The sequence below is a fragment of the Mustela putorius genome, unplaced genomic scaffold, assembly GCF_011764305.1.
Source record: "Mustela putorius furo isolate JIRA1106 unplaced genomic scaffold, ASM1176430v1.1 tig00000596_pilon_pilon_pilon, whole genome shotgun sequence".
Classification (NCBI taxonomy): Eukaryota; Metazoa; Chordata; class Mammalia; order Carnivora; family Mustelidae; genus Mustela; species Mustela putorius.
The window spans coordinates 11,062,385-11,080,033 of NW_025421428.1; the positions used below are offsets into that span (position 1 = coordinate 11,062,385).

At 45.4% G+C, this 17,649-nt stretch overlaps 1 protein-coding gene across 13 annotated transcripts in view; it reads right to left on the bottom strand.

Moving 5' to 3' along the window:
- FNBP1 (formin binding protein 1) overlaps positions 1–16,769 on the bottom strand; it is a 143,465-nt gene extending 126,696 nt beyond the window's left edge. For 12 of the 13 annotated variants that reach the window (XM_045082583.1, XM_045082594.1, XM_045082593.1 and 9 more), the window contains exon 1: positions 16,462–16,635. In XM_045082583.1, coding sequence (XP_044938518.1) covers positions 16,462–16,485 — 24 coding nt within the window. In that variant the 5' untranslated portion in view covers positions 16,486–16,635. Of the gene's footprint in view, positions 1–16,461 lie in introns of all 13 variants that reach the window. The other variant, XM_045082595.1, reaches the window with a different exon arrangement.
- Positions 16,770–17,649: the final 880 nt, after the last annotated feature.

Genomic DNA, 17,649 nt, shown 5'->3' on the forward strand with positions numbered 1-17,649 from the left:
ACTCATATGGCCAGCAGCTGATTCTCACTGTTGGCTGAGACCTCAATTGGGCTGTCAGCAGGAACCTCTAGAGTTGGCTTCTTCATACAATGTGGACTGTCTGGCTTCCTAACAAGGTGGCCCTGGGTTCTAAGTGTAACATCCCGAAAGAACCAAGGCGAAAGTGGACACCATATTTGTGATCTTGCCATGGAAATCACAGGGCGTCCCTTTCGCCATACCCTGTTGGTCAAGGCAGTCCAAAGACCTGCCAAGGTCAAGAGGAGGGGATGTAAGCCTCTCTTCCCTCTGAACAGAAGCAGTCACATTCTAAGAACATGTGGAAGGGCACCTGGGTGGCTCAGTGGGTTAAGCCTTTGCCTTCGGTTCAGGTCATGATCTCAGGGCCCTAGGATTGAGTCCTGCATCGGGGCTCTCTGCTCAACAGGGAGCCTGCTTCCCCCTCTCTCTCTGCCTGCCTCTCTACCTACTTGTGATTTCTCCCTCTGTCAAATAAATAAATAAAATCTTTAAAAAAAAAAAACAAAAACATGTGGAATGAGAGGGGCACCCGGGTGACTCATTTAGTTAAGCATCTGCCTTGGGCCCAGGTCATGCTCCTGGGGTCCTGGGGTGGAGCCCCATGTCCGGCTCCCTGCTCAGTGGGAAGTCTGCTTCTCCCTCTCCTTCAGCTCCTCCCCCTCACTCATGCTCTCTCGCAAATGAATAAATTAAAAAAAAAATTTTTTTTAAGAACGTGTGGAATGGGAAATATTGTTGTGGCAATCTATGCAAAGCAGACTCTGACACCATTCGAAGTTTATCTTTCCCCAAAGCCGATTTATTTGATGATCCAGTATTACCAATTTTAAATCATCTCTGAGAAACAGAAAGAGGAAAAATGAAACAGGATCGGGTACAACAGAGATCTCCGTCTACAAGGTGCGAATAGAATAATCCTGAACATTCCCTACTCATCGCCCAATGTCAGAACAAGTGTGCAGGCAACCCTCAAAGGGGTAGAATCTACCCTAGTATACCATCTCCAAAACCCTATTAAAATGATGCGTGTGTGACATTCATTTCTCTGATCATTACCAAAAACAGAATGCCCAGCACTGGCCATTTGTTTTTATTTTGCTCATTTTTGAAGTGGTGCATTAGTTTTACTTCTAAGCACATCAAAGCTTCAAGATCTGTTTATGGTACTCTTCTAAGAATTTACAAAACCAATCAACTCTTAATTGCCTGTACTCCTCCCTCTATAAAACAAGTCCTACATAATGATTCTCAGGAAGGTAAATAGTTCAGCAAACAGATCAGCCACTATCCAAAAGGGCAGCATATCATGACAGTTTTGCTACAAGATGGGAGTCCTGAAGTTAAATAAGAGTGCGTGGAGGGAAGCGCCTTTCTGGCTCAGTCAGAAGAGCACGCGACTCTTGATCTCCGGCCGTGAGTTCAAGCCCCACATTTGGCATAGAGATTACTAAAAAAATAGTAATAATAAAGTTAGTCCTTGGAGGAATATCACTGTAACAAGAGCTCAGAATTTTACCATTTTAATTCTAGTTTTTCTGATCACCTAAACATATATTGGGCAATCCGACCCCAAAAGACCCAAATAGCCTGGACTTGTCCCTGGAGCTCCAAATGCATGTATTTAACTATTGACTTGGCATTAAATATACGTCAATAGCTAACAGGCAACTTGCAAAGACGTACAGCACGATACTCTTGTTCTCCTCCACATCAACCCCAATCTTTCAGTTCCCAGTATCTTACACCCTTATCTTTCTCCATAGCATTTATCATGATCACATATATTATATAAAGGGGTGCCTCCCTGGCTCAGTTGGCAGAGCATTAGGCTCTTTTTTTTTTTTTAAGATTTTATTTTTTTGACAGACAGAGATCACAAGTAGGCAGAGAGACAGGCAGAGAGAAGAGGGGGAAGCAGGCTCCCCACAGAGCAGAGAGCCTGATGCGGGGCTCAAATCCCAGGACCCTGGGATCATGACCTGAGCCAAAACCAGAGGCTTTAACCCACTGAGCCACCCAGGTGCTCCAAGCATGAAGACTCTTATCTTGGGTTTTGAGTTCAAGCCTCACATTGGGTGTAGAGATTACTTAAAAATAAAATCTTGAAAAAATACAGATACATATAGAAAGATCACACAGAAGGGCAATATTTTTTACATTTTGGTTCACTGCCATTTTCCCTTTGCCCAGAATAATGTCTGGCCTCTGGTAAGTGGTCAATACTATTTGTTGGATGAATTCGTGGTGACTAGGCAGCACCGGAGTAAATCACAACCGGAGAAGCACAGAATACAAAGAGAATCTTAGAATGGTTTATGTTGGTCAGTGGCTGGTGGGATAAGGAGCTCCAAAATGTGGCTACATTTTACATTTCTTAAAAAGAACTAAAGCGAGCAGAAACCAAGAATGCACGAGAAGGAATCAAAGCATGAGACAGCGCTCCCTGAGCCGTATCAGAATGACCTAGGAGAGCTTTTCAAATGACAGATGCTCAGACTTGCCAGTTTGGGAAATGCTATAAAGTGAGAAACTGATGAACACCCAGTACCAAATCTGGGTCCTTGAATGTAATCTCAGGGATGCAAGACTGAACAGAGATTTGAATTAAAAAGGTCTAAACATAATCAAATACCCTGCAGACTGTCTAAAGAAAGAAGAAAGAAAAAGGAACCATTTCTATAGCATGTGTGAAACAGACTACTCTATTCTTAATGCAAATCTATCCCTCCAGAAGAGACAGAGGCCTCAGGTTTCCATAACTTGGTGCTACGAGACATGAAATTCATCCAAATTTATTTTGCTTTGATGCTCTCCAAGAAACTTGGTATAGAATTTAGCTTTCCACATAGAGTAGCCTACAGGGAGAAAACGTGCAGGTCAGCAAATATGAAAATCTCGTCTCTTTATGGATACACTTCTCAATATACATTTAAAATGTGCAGGGACGCCTGGGTGGCTCAGTGGGTTAAAGCCTCTGCCTTCGGCTCAGGTCATGATTCCTAGGGCCCTGGGATCAAGCCCCATATCGGGCTCTCTGCTCAGCAGGGAGACTGCTTCCCCCTCTCTCTCTGCTTGTGATCTCTGTCTAATAAATAAACAAAACAAACAAAAAAAGAAAGAAATATTTAAAATGTGCATTTCAGTTTATCTGTCAGTCTTGGGAATCTGGTGAGCAGGAGTCACCTCCAGGCATATTGAAAATCCCAAATCCGTTAGCTTAATAAAGTCGAAGTAGAGACCCCTGGCCAAACCCAACCGCGGTAGTGCCATTGGAGCAGGACCAGAAAGAGAACCAGAAAGAAGTGACTGTAGGCTTTGGTTTTGTGCCCAGCTGAGGGACGAACAGACCTGAGGCTGACATACTATTTAACCCACAAGCCAAAGCGGTGAATTGGCCTCATCCTCCCAATCCCCCGGCTCGCCAGCCCAGACGCACCCTGCTAGAAGCATCCAAGGCCCCCTAGCAATTCATTCTAAGCTAATTCCACCCATATAAAAACAGTACTAGGGGCTGATCTGTACTCCAACCCATGCAATGAACCCAATCAGCCTCGAACCTACCAGGGCCTAAAGCAATTAGCTTCTGTCCAACCCCCACCCTGCAGGAAGGAGACAACGTGACTCCCTGCTTTCCTCCTTTCAAGGCCAGCTGTGTGCCCTCAAGGTCAAGCCACAGGGCTCACATAGCTGTCAACCTCAGTCTACCTTTTTAGGCTCCTCTTCATGTGCTCTGTTCACTCCCCAGTCCCATGTACTCTTTTAGGTTTGGACATACCATTGTATGACTTTAAAGCTAGAGCCCAGAGTCTAGCTCCCGGCTCAGTGAGGAGCCTGCCTCTCCCTCTTCCTCTCCCCCTGCTCGTGCTCACTCTCTAATAAAAAAACAAAATCTTAAAAAAAAAAAAAAAAAAGAAAAAAAAAGAATTAAATCTATCCTGGTGGGGGGGGGGCCTGGGTGGCTCAATGGGTTGAAGCCTCTGCCTTCCGCTCAGGTCATGATCCCAGGGTCCTGGGATGGAGCCCCGCATTGGGAATCTCTGCTCAGCGGGGAACCTGCTTCCCCCTCTCTCTTTCTGCCTGCCTCTCTGCCTACTTGTGATCTGTGTCTGTCAAATAAATAAATAAAATCTTTTTAAAAAATAAATAAATAAATACATAAATAATCTATCCTAGGATGAAACTCTCCATGTACACCTTAGTATCTTTAGAAAATTGAACAACGCAAGTAGACAACCTTTTTTTTTTTAAATGGAACATTATTTAATGATTAAATCCTCATTGTACCAATGAGAAATCTTTTTTTAAAGTGTAATTAACATACAGCATTATATTAGTTTCAGGTATACATTATAATGATTCCACCCATTACTCCGCACTCCTCAGGATCTGCGCACTCTGAATTCCCTTGATCTCTTTCACCCATCTCTCCACTCCCTCCCCTCTGGCAACCATCAGCATGTTCTCTGTATTTAAGATTCTATTTTATTGCCTCTTTATTTTTTTCTTTGTTTGTTTTGTTTCTTAAGTTCCACCTATGAATGAAGCCAAACGAGATCTCTTCCTCTGACTTATTTCCCTTAGCATTTTATGCTCTGGGAGGTCCATCCCTGTTTTTACAATGGCAAGATCTCATTCTTTTTTATGGCTAAATCATATGCCACCACCTCTTCTTGATCCCTTCATCTGTGGGTAGATGCTTGGGCTGCTTCCATATCTAGGCTATTGCAAATAATACTGCAATAAACATAGGGGTGCATGTATCTTTTCAAATTCGAGTTTCTGTCTTCGGTGCAGCTGGCTGGCTCAGTCAGTAGAGCAGGTAACTCCCATCTCAGGTCATGAGTTCAAGCCCATGCTGGGTGTGGAACCTACTTAGAGTTTTTGGGAACCTACTTAGTGTTCTTTGGGTAAATACCCAATAGTGGAATTACTGAATCATATGGTAATTCAATTTCTAGTTTTCTGAAAAGCCTCCATATGGTTTTCCATGGTGGCTACACCATTTTTCATTCCCATCAACAGGGCACAAGGGCTCCTTTCTCTCTACGTCCTCACAACATATGTTTTTTCTTGTCATTTTGGTTTTAGCCATTCTGACAGGTGTAAGGTAATATCTCTGTGTGGTTTTGATTTGCATTTCTCTGATAATGAGTGACGTCGAGTATCTTTTCATATGTCTGTGAGTCATCTGGATGTCTTCTTTGGAAAAATGTTCAGGTCTCGGCCCATTTTTAATTGGATTATTTGTGGGGTTTTTTGGGTGCTGGGTTATACAAGTTCTTTATATATTTTGGATATTAATCCCTTATCACATATATCATTTGCAAATATCTTCTCTCATTCAGCAGGTCATCTTTCTGTTTTGTTGATGGTTTCCTTCACCATAGAAATGCTTTTTATTTTGGTAGAGACACATATTGTTTACATGCCCGTACTACCCAAAGCAATCTACAGATTTAATGCGATCCCTATCAAAATACCAACACTTTTCACAGAACTAGAACAAATAATACTAGATAACCTACTTTTAAGGCTAAGTAAATTTAAATCTAAAAATTTGAAGTCACCGTGAAAAACTAAATTTATATGTACAAACACACTCATAAAATCCAAATTTCTTTGCCCAGACAATGCCAGGCATTTCCATATATATCCATCCTAGGGCAGATACTTTTAAGCTTCTTAGTTTTCTTTGTTAAGTAGAAGTCAATCTCAAACTAAGCCAATATGTAGAATAATTCATCAGATTGTGGTCTCAAGCAGCAAACATCCAGCTTTTGGGCGGGGGGATGGGACATAATGTGACTTCAGAATAACTTTTTTTAGAAATTGAGACAGAACTGACATATAGCATTATTAGTTTCAGATGTACAACATAATGATTCTGTTTGTATGTATTGTGAAATGATCACTACAGTCTAGTTAACATACACAGTTACAATTTTTTTCTTGTGATCTGACAGAATAACTTTACTTTTTAAATTTTTTTTTCAAGATTTATTTATTTATTTGAGAGAGAAAGCGCATGAGTGGGAGGGGCAGAGGGAGAAGAAAGACGAGGAGATGTAGGCTGCATCCCACCACCCACAGATCACAACTAGAGCCAAAACCAACCAAGCGTCAGATGCCCAAAAGACTGTGCCAGCCCAGGGTCCCAACCACAGAATAACTTTTTTTTTTTTTTAAGATTGTATTTATTTATTTGACAGAGAGAAAGATCACAAGTAGGCAGAGAGGCAGGCAGAGAGAGAGGAGGAAACAGGCTCCCTGCTGAGCAGAGAGCCCGATGCGATGGGGGGCTAGATCCCAGGACCCTGGGATCATGACCTGAGCCAAAGGCAGCGGCTTAATCCACTGAGCCACCCAGGTGCCCCCACAGAATAACTTTTTAAAAATGTGCTTTGGTGAGTGCTGTGAAGTGTGTAAACCTGGTGATTCACAGACCTGTACCCCTGGGGATAAAAATATATGTTTATAAAAAATAAAAAATTAAAAAAAAAAAAGTGGTAATAATAGCCAAACAAAGCTACTTCCCTTGGAGAGGTAACATTAAAATTATATCTTAGCAGACCCAAGTATATTGCTAAATATCGGTATGGTCAGCGTTTTGGAATGCATTTATTTTAAAAAAGATTTTTATTTATTTATCTGAGAGAGAGAGGGAGAGCGCAAGTGGGAGAAGGAGCAGAGGGAGAGGAGAGGGAGAAGCAGACTCCCCACCAAGCAGGGAGCCTGATGCAGGGCTGGATCCCAGGACCCGAGGATCATGACCTGAGCCGAAGGGAGATGCTTAACCGACTGAGTCACCCACGTCCCCATGGAGTGCATTTCATATTAAAACATTTTTTTTAAAGAAAAGAGATAAACATTCATGGTCTCCTAACACCCAGACTTCCTTTCCAAAGCAACGATTTCCAGGCATTTTCCCACTATTATTTTATTGTTAACATGTAAAAAGAATTTTAAATCGAAGGACAAAGACTTCACTGTGAAAACCAGAAGGCTAGGACAGTGAATTGCTCGTTTTTCAGGAGTCCTGACTGCAGCAGAATTCTGCAATTGGTTTCCAAGGAACAGAGCTTTTTTCCTCCCCATTATTACATTAATTCGGATTCACCCATCACCTCTCACTGTGAAGTGCTCTCAAAGCACTTCACAAACAAGCACTCACCTTTCTGATTTCTCGGGAAGAGGAAGCAAACGTCATCATACCACTTTACGGGTGGGGAAACCAAGGAACAGAAATGCGAGGGCTTGCCCAGCACTAATGCTAGTAAGTGTAAGGTTAGGCAAGGAGCACAGCCCTCGCTGGGCCCTGCTGTGCTTTCTCTCTCATCTGGCAACGCCCACACCATTTCTCCCAAGAACCTGCTGGGTATTTTAATGCATTTCAGGAACCCGCTCTCAGTTTTGGTTGTGCAAACAAAATATAAAGGGAATAGATCCCTTTAAAGGTGCCATGTTTTCTTTTGCTGTAGATAGCAGGGGAGATGTTTTTGTTTTCTTAGTCCCTGAGAACCAAAACTTTGCAGGTCCTGCATGGGACTGCCAGAGCACCCCCAAATGGTCAATTTCTAGAACCTCTTCATTCTTTCCCAATTTAATAAAAAAGAAATGCTTTTCTTCAAGAACAACAAAAATACTTTACAGCAAGACATACTTTTGGGACACAACGAAATCAGAAACTTGACCTTACTCTTAATACTTTTACAAGTTAATTTCTTTAAACTAGAAAGGAAGAAAAAAATTAACTTTGGATTTGAAAAAATGAAGGAACCACTAGACACACACGAGACACCTGCTGGAACATATGCTTCATTCATAACAGTTTCCGCTGGGGCTGCAGTGCTCAGCCCAGGGAGTCACTGGCTCTCCAGGCTTCTCGATATGAGTAACGGCAAAGGGTGTACAGAGCCAAACCGGTATCACTCATGGAGAAGTATGAGTGAGCAATGGGTAAAAAAGGGCTTGTAAGCTATGAATACAGAAGATACAGTTTCCCCAACTATGCTTGTCTTGTATCAGGAAAAAACAAACAAATAAACAAAAAACAAAAATACAACCAACGTAAACCTGTAGCACGAGTGCGAGCATTCGTGGTTTGATAGAGTCTGGTCAGTAGCTTCACCGCTCGGAGTCTCCTTTATTAAATGGAGAAAACTAGGGGTGCCTGGGTGCCTCAATGGGTTGAGCCTCTGCCTTCAGCTCAGCTCATGGTCTCAGGGTCCTGGGATCGAGCCCTGCCTTGGGCTCTCTGCTCCGCGGGGAGCCTGCTTCCCCCCGCCTCTCTCTGCTTGCCTCTCTGCCTACTTGTGATCTCTGTCTGTCAAATAAATAAATAAAATATTTAATAAATAAATAAACAAATAAATAAATAAATGGAGAAAACTATTAAGCTTACACAGTCCTTGTTAGCTTATAAAAGGATACACTTAAGTCCTCTAATCAAGGTGCACTGGGCACTTAACAACGGGGTTCTCTCCTGTCTTCGCATTTTAAGAGATGGGCAGAAGAATTTTCGTTCTCTGCCTAATTGCTCAGAAAAGTGGGTTAGCCCCGAGTGGCTCGCTCAGTTGAGTCTTCATCTCAGCTCTGGGGTCATGCATGATCTCAGGCTTGGCTCCACACCGGGCATGGAGCCTGCTTAAGGTTCTTTCTCTCTTGGGACCCCTGGGTGGCTCAGTTGGTTAAGCGGCTGCCTTCGGCTCAGGTCATGATCCCAGGGTCCTGGGATCGAGTCCCACATCGGGTTCCTTGCTCGGTGGGGAGCCTGCTTCTCCCTCTGCTTCTGCCTGCCTCTCTGTCTGCCTGTACTCGCTCGCTCTCTCTCCTTCTGTCTCTGACAAATAAATAAATAAAATTAAAAAAAAAAAAAGGTTCTTTCTCTCCCTTTCCCTCTGCTCCTCCCCCACCGTCCTCTCTTTCTCTAAAAATAAATTAATAAATAGTAAAAGATACATTAGAAAAGGGAGGCAGCAGGCTAGCATTACGAGACGTGGTGAAGGAAACCAGAGGCTCTAAATAAACCCGGTGGGGCCAAGAAGAAGAGAAAAGAACAGCAACACACTGATGACTTTCAAGCTGGATGGTGAGGCTGTAAGGCTCATGGTATTACTCAGTGTAAGCATGTTTGAAAACGTCCATAACAGGGCGCCTGGGGGGCTCAGTGGGTTAAAGCCTCTGCCTTTGGCTTGGGTCATGGTCCCAGGGTCCTGGGATCAGGTCATGATCTCAGGGCCCTGGGATCGAGCCCCACATTGGGCTCTCTGTTCAGCAGAGAGCCTGCTTCCCCACCCCCTGTGTGTAAGGTGACAGGGCACAGTGCAAACGAAAAGATCACAAGAACTATATAGATTTTATGCAATTGAGGAGCGACTTCTACTTTCCTAATCCATAAAGAGGGTAGAGAAGCACAAAGGGAGGCTGTACCTGCTGAACTTTATACACTGAATGACCGACATTAGTCTAAGAGCTAATTCTTCGTAAAACCTTCATTCTATTTACTAGAATGGCAGGTTCTAAATGTCAAAAAATGCACAACACAGCTATTGTGATAGTATAGCTTGAATGTGAGCAGGTATTGTAACTTTTACAATATGAAATTGGAAGTTTCCTCTTTTGGTTGTTGGGGGTGGGTGGTGGTTTGAATCTATTTAAACTGAAGTTGTTTAAACTTTCCATATATTTAGCACAGAATTTACGAAGGGGATGAGATTTATGAGTTAAAAGTTGGTCCAGTTGGAGGACCGTGACTAATCAATATTAAAAACTTGTATACTCGGGGCGCCCAGGTGGCTCAATGGGTTAAAGCCTCTGCCTTCAGCTCAGGTCATGATCCCAGGCATCGGGCTCTCTGCTCAGCACGGAGCCTGCTTTTCAGCCTACCTCTCTGCCTAGTTGTAATCACTCTCTCTCTCTGTCAAATAAATAAATAAATAAATAAAACAAATAAACAAAAAAAACTTGTATACTCTCCAAAAAAAAAAAAACCCCACCAACTTTTATACTCTCAAAATTCTGTAACATAATATACATAATTTGGCCTTTTGTGATTTTAACATTCTTTTAAAGATTTAATTCTTAAGTAATCTCTATACCCAATGTGGGGCTCAAACTCACGACCCCGAGATCAAGAGTCACACACTCTACTGACTGGGCCAGCTAGATAACCCCAGATTTTAACATTTTTTTAAACGAGACACATTAGTAGCCTGAAACTAGTATGAGTATATGTTACTAAAAAAGGAAACAAATATTTCATTATAAACACTAATTCTAAAAGATTTCACACCCACATTCTAAAATCTAATTAGATAATTTCCTAGGACATTCATGTATTCTTGGTAGCTTGCAATTTTTAAGTGTCAAAATAAAGCCTTGTTTTTCAATGTGGGCGGTGTTGATGAAACAAGTATGAGTAATACTTGCAGGAAACATAATATTAGCTTTAGCTAGGAAGTGGGTGATCCTTGAATAGTCCTCCAGAGAGCATTTTCCGTGTTGCACAGATGTAAAGCACAAGTTATATTATAAGGTAAGCACAGACATGTACAAGACTCCGTCAGAGTGCCTGAAGTACAGTGTTACTGACCAAAAATGCCATTTACACAAATTTTCAGGTTTATGTCTAGATAAAGTGAAGTCAACAAGCTGATGAGGGAACCGAGACTGCCAGAGCTCCCATTTTTGCTTTCTATCTACTAACCAGAAAAGGTGGTGCCAAGCCCATGTAATGACAAGGCAGGGATGACAGAATTAAACTCCATTTAGCCTATCTTCGAAGGCCGTTCTGCTCCACTCACCACAGATCTGGCAGTTATGAACATCTCTCTCCCCTGTTGGTCTGGCTATGTTTTATCCCAAGTGGAAATCTCTGAATGCTTAAGAACAAAGGCAAAGAGCTAGGAGTCCTTGCGAATTCTGCCCTACATTTCGCATCCTGCATTCTCATTTCCTAAACTGGGAACTATTAAGTCAATTACTCCAAGATTAAGAAAGAATCAGTAATGCCTGGTTTACAATTTTAACTCAGTGTAAAGTGTTCTTCTATCAAGCACACTCATACTCAGCCGGCATCAGCACCATGAACCCCAGGGGAGATAAGTCTTCAAGCCTTACTTTAAAAGTGAAAAAGGGGGGGGTGCCTGGGTGGCTCAGTGGGTTACAGCCTCTGCCTTCGGCTCAGGTCATGATCCCAGGGTCCTGGCATCAAGCCCCACATCAAGCCCCTAATCGGGCTCTCTGCTCAGCAGGAAGCCTGCTTCCTCCTCTCTCTGCCTGGCTCTCTGCCTATTTGCAATCTCTCTGTCAAATAAATAAATAAAATCTTTAAAAAAAGAAAAATAAAAATAAACAAATAAAAATAAAAGTGAAAAAGTTACCTGACTGTGCGTATTTGCGGGCAGGAGGTATATGGGAAATCTCTATATCTTCCACCTAATTTTGCTGTGAAACTAAAATGGCTCTAAAAAATAAAGTCTATTTAATATATATATTAATATATATATTTAATATATTTAATAGAAGTACTATTTTCTTAAAAAAAGATGCCTAAAGTTATCAAAAATGTTTACGACTGCAAAAGGGCAAAAAGGTGTTAAAATTACCCTCCCACTTTAAAAAAAGCAAATGTTAAAAAGGGAAAAAAGATCCATTCGTTTATTCAATAAATATTTACTGAATTCCTACTATGAGTCAGGCGTTGTTCTCAGTACAGTTGGTAGATAACTCTTTTCACGGCTGCCTCTACAAAGTGCACCCCACCATCAGTATCGCCACATTCAACATACTGTGAAATGTACATTGCATGCCTGGCATTGCCTTAGAAACTCAGGTTAAAAAATCTCGCTGCTTGCTTTCTTGCTTTTGAGATTTGGGGTGACTCCGTTTCTTATTAGCACCAAAGTAAAGCCATGAAGATAGCAGAGAGGACACTGGGAGACCACAAAACTGGGTTCTGTCATTTAGTCATTTGTTAGCGGCAAAGATTAGAATAATTATGAGGAAAGCTAAAATTTCCAGTGGGTTTATTTATACTTTGCATTAATGAGCAAGTGAATAAAAAGCTGAAGTGATACTTCAGTAACTTGTCACTTCCCTTTACGAAGTAAGTAAGTAACAAAAAACATTCAAATGTGAGAAATTTTTGCTTGGCCATTTCTCCAACGATCAGTCACAACTTCAACAAGCCAGTGCAATCAATTTACACTATTAACATGACTTTTTTTTTAAGATTTTATTTATTTATTTGTCAGAGAGAGAGAGAGTACAAGAAGGGGTAACGGCAGGCAGAGCAGACAGAGGGAGAAGCAAACTCCTCGTTGAACAAGGTGCCCGATGTGATACTCGATCCCAGAACCCTTGAGACCAGGACCTGGGCCGAAGGCAGATGCTTAACCAACTGAGCCACCAGGTGTCCCTAACATTACCTTTTGTAACAAAGGCTTGAGTAAATGCAGTTTGGTTAATCTCAGAAACATAAATCTCTCTCCTGACTCTGATTTTGCAGACTAGAGTTAAAACCTGCTTTATATTCTTCCACCAAAATAAGTAGATATCCTTCAATGTACATGACATGAGTTGACCAGTATCTTGCATACAGTAATTGTTCAATTAAAAAATTAAGAATTTATTAAAAGGGAATAATATGCAGTGGGGTGGGGGGCCCTGTGTGGTTCAGCCAGTAGAGCATGCAACGTGATCTTGGGTTGTGAATTTGAGCCCCGTGTGTGATGTGGAGTTAACTTAAAAATTAAAAAAAAATAAAATAAAAAATAAAAAACCACAAAAAATAAAAATTTAAGAGTTGTACAGAAACTACTTAATTATATCCTAATCACTTTAAAACAGCCATTTGTGGGATGCCTGGGTGGCTCAGTTGGTTGGACGACTGCCTTCACCTCTGGTCATGAACCCGGAGTCAAGGGATCGAGTCCCGCATTGGGCTCCCAGCTCCACGGGGAGTCTGCTTCTCCCTCTGACCTTCTCCTCGCTCATGTTCTCTCTCACAGTCTCTCTCTCAAATAAATAAATAAAATCTTAAAAAAAAAAAAACAGCCATTTGTTATGAACTTCTGATACAAAAATAGAAAGCCACCATTTAAATACAAGCTAATCCAATAAAGTTATTATAAATTACGGGTTTGAGTTCATTTTTATAGTGGTATGATAACTTCCTGACATTTCATGATTTGTCAAAGTTTCCTGGAATATGAAAGTGTAACCCTACAGAGAGGTGTTTAAAAAAAAAGAGAGAGAGAAAGGATTTTGTTTGTTTGTTTTAAAGATTTCTTTTATTTATTACAGAGAGATAGTGAGAGAAGGAACACAAGTATGGGAGAGCTGGAGAGGGAGAAGCAAGCCCCCCAACAACTGGGGAGCCCGACATGGGGTTCGATCCCAGGATGCCAGGATCATGACCCGAGCCTAAGGCAGACACCCAACAACTGGGCCACCCAGGCGCCCCAGAAAGAAAAGCTGTTCTTCACCTAAAGGAGGATGTGCAGTGAAAGCAGGCCTAGCAAGCGTAATGTGCCCATTAGAAACCCATGGGTCTTAAAAGCCTGTGCTGATCTTGACTAAAGCCCTAAAAAAATGTGTAAAACCTGGTGTTACTTGCGAAGGTCTATGAAGCCACCTGTTACAAATAACTCAGGCCCATCCAAACCATAGCGCGGCCTCCCCCCACCTAGAAACATAATTCTACCAACTTGGGCTTTGCAACCTATCGTTATCTCATTACCCACGTGCATGAGTCCAAGCCACCATTCAGGGAAAACCCTCAATGACTGCTCTCCGCTGGGCCGTCTGGCGCTGCCCAACAGGACACTTCACCCAGTCTCTTACCACCGAAGCACAGGAAGCTTCTTTTTCAGAATCCTTCATTATGCCAATTTAAAAAAAAAAACTCAAATACTGATAAAATAAAGCAGCAGAAAAGAGACATTTTGTTGCCCTTAAATCTCTTAGCATTTCACTCTATAACTCGAATACTGCACTTCTTTTACTAGTGCAAATAATGTGTTTATTCCTTTCCCCTTATTAAACTATAAACCACTCAAGCCCAAAAGCTCCTACTCTAGTGAAATGCTTTTTCACACACCCCCTCCTTAGAAATCTTTTCCACTCACTTTTATTGTAGAACATTCCAAGCATACACAGTAGGAAGCACCCCATCATGAGCCCTTCTATGCCCATCACCCAGCTTCAACAAGCACCACCTCCTCACCACGCCTGTTTGCCAACATCCCTACCCCCATTTATTTTGAACCAAATCAAGACTTCGTATCATACATCACAGATATTTCAGTTCCTATTTATTTCCAACAACATTGTCCTTGCTTCCCCACCCCCACCCCTGCGGCCCCCTAAAAGAAGTACACAGAACAATGCAGGTGATTAGAGCTGTTCTTTTCTTCCCACAGCTACCTTCTCTTTCCCCATCACCATTTACGCCACTCGCTAACATCCCTGGGATGTCCACGTTGTACTCAGCCCCTTTAACCCTGCCTATTGCACTTAAAAAATACTGTATTTTTTCCTCCATGGCCCTTTCTCTCGTTTGAACAAGCGAAGAGAGAGCGGGCCAGGATTTCTCTTGTCTGGATAAAATTTACTTCTGATTTGCTAAATCAGATAAGCTAAAAAGAGCCAAAGGGAGTGGAAAAGGAATGGAAGAGGAAAGAAACACTGCACTTAAATGATAGACTTTGCCTAAGATGTACAAATACTGAAAACCATCAGTTATTTTCTTTTAAAAATGAGTATTTGTAAACATCAGCTGAAATCTTGAGTCCTTTTGGACAAGAAGATGTTTAGAGAATACATCACTAATTTAAGGGAGCTTTTGCCTTCAGGATTTTGGGGTCAATGACAGTAGCTGTTTCTGAGCCTAAGAAACGGTTATGTAAAAACAATTAAAGCCAAAAAAAATAAATAAATAAATTAAGGGAGGATGCGCTCTGTTTCTATAGCTGCTCTAACCTTGTTTTATTTTGACGGGAGATTTCTTGGCCTCAGCTCAGACAGCAACCACCACCCCACACTTTCTCCTCCACACCCTTTACAAATGGAATTCCGAAAGGAGGCACTTTTTGAGTTCATCATGGGAAATGGCTCATCTTGAGAACATTTCAGAGCAATGACTGAGAGATTTCATCCACTCCTCTCCCCGGACGCCGCACTGCCCATCTCTTTCCCAGGGATTTCCCCGGGAATCCAGGGAAAGGCAGAGAAACAAGCTCCATGCCACCAGCCACAGCCTCTCCTCCCCGGGGAGGCCTGTGCACTGCCTCGGCATCCCCTGGTCGCCCGGCTCCGGGGAGAGAGCTTCCAGCAAGAGGTTCCAGACACGGCGCGTCTTGTTTACCCACCCGCAGTCCCAGGTTAAGGATCCCAGAGGGCTCCCCTCGCCGCCAACCTTCCCCATTGTAAACTGTTTCCTCTGAGCAGTTAAAAGAATGATTTCTCCCGCGAAGCCTCCCCCTGAACAGGGTCACACAAGCTCTCCCCCTAACTCGGATTACTCTCCCCTCCAGGCCGAACGCCGCAGTCCCCGCCGCAAATCCAGGATCTGAGCTGCTCGGCTAGAACTACAAGTGCGCCCCGCGCCGCCACAGGTCAAAAGTCCTCGCTTCTAGAGGGAAGACACCACTTCTCGCCTCTGCACCCCAAAATCCAAGACCTGAGACCCGGCCGGGCCGAGGCCGCCCCGCCCCCGAGAGGAGCACCGCCGCCGGGGGGAACAGCCCTAGGCAGTCGCGGCTGGGGCGCCCGAACAAATAACGCAGCCGGGAAAATCCGAGGGCCTCCACGCCCCCCTCGGAGCTGGTCAGCCGCGCGACGGTTACTCGCCCCGAGGGATTAAGGTTGCTCTTTCCACACACCACACTGGCCTCGGGGCGCCGGGGAGAGGGAGGCCGGCCCGCGCTCTCTGCCCCGGCCGCCCGGGGGACCCAGATCCGCGCCCCCTCCTCGGGCCGCGGGGGGACTCAGATCTGCACCTCCAGCCGAGCCCGCCGGAGTGGGGGGGACCCGGACGCCAACCCAAGCACCGGGGCTGGGGGGGGGCACAGGTCCGTGCCCCCTTGCCCGGGCCGCCGGGGACTCAGATCCGCGCCCCCAGATCAGGCCGCCGAGAAGCCCCAGGTCTGCGCCCCCTCCTCCGGCCGCCGGGGGGACCCGGATCCGTGCCCCCTCCTCCGGCGGCCAAGTACTGAGACCAGCTCCCCTCGCCTCGGAAGGGCGAATCTGGCTTGCACCTCCTACTTGGGCCGAGGCCGACGAGGGGCACCCAGGCCCCCCCCTCCGTCTCCTCCGCAGGCCTCGGGGACCCCGACCAGCGCGCCATCGCCTCCACCGAGGCAGCCCGGCCCGCGCGCCCCCTGACCAGGCGCGCCAGGCACCTTCCCCCCAGCCCGGCGGGCCCGGCCCCTCACTTACCCAGAGCTCGGTGCCCCAGCTCATGGTGCAGGGGGCGGGAAGGGGCGCGCCGCGCGGCAGGCGCGGCTCTCGGGTCCCCCTCCTCGGCGGTCCCCTCGCCCCTTGAGATCCCCGCGATCGAGGAAAGCCCGGCACGCGCGCGGCCGCTGCCTCCTCTGGCTCGCCGCTCCTCGCCGTGGGTCTCCTCAGCCGCTCCTCCTCCCCGTCGCTCCTCTGCAAAATGGCCCGAGGAAGCAGCCGCCGCGGCCGCCGCAGCGCCCGCCAGCCCGCCCCACACCCGGAGAGCGAGGGGAGGGGGAAGCGAGGGAGGGGCGGTGGGAGGGGGCGGGGCCGCGCCGGGGGCGGGGCCGGCCTGACAGCTCGCGCACGCGCGCGCCCCGCCCCCTCCCCCGGCCCACCCTCCTCCTGGGCGCCCTCCAGCCTGTCCGCCCCGCCCGGGGGTCCAGAAGGACGCAGAGAGGGAGGCGGGAGGGCGTCCGGGACCGGGAACCGGGAGAACTGTCCCCGCCCACTTTATCATTAGCGACCACGCTCTCTGCTCTTAGAACCACCCCTCGCCTTTGAACGAAGCCGGCCCCTGTTATTACCGGTGCTCTACCGAGGCCTGAGGTTGCTCCCCTGCGCCAAGCACTAATTTGGACTTAAGGACAATACTTTCCCTTGGCACCCATTCGAGCCGATCAGAGTTCGCTCGGGATGCTCTTTCCCCAGCGCCCAGCAGCCGCGGAGGCACAAGGTGACCTGCAGACTTGCGCTTTGGGAGTGGGGCCTGGTTTGGTGATGCCGTGGAGGGTACAGATAGGGAGGGACGTCGAGGCCGAGAGCGACCAAGCCGCTCTGAGTGGCTGGGGAAGGAACGCGGGGCTTACAAGCAGTGATTGTCGATCTCTGAAACCAGTGGTTCCCAACTTGTTCAGCCAAGAAACGCTCAGACGTGAAATCACGTTGCCGCTTAGTGGGAAAAACGCTGGGTCCACAGTTAACGCGTTGGGTTCCAATCCAGCCTCCCGCATGCACTACCTGGGTGGCCTCAGACAATGACTCCACCTCTCAGAGCACCCCCATCTGCCACATGGAGGTGATAACTGTCCATCTTACCCTGTGCTGGTGAGGATCAGGAAATGAACACCTGTTACCCGGAACTTGGTTGGGAAACAGCAGACTTCTTTTTTTCTTTTCAAGATTTTA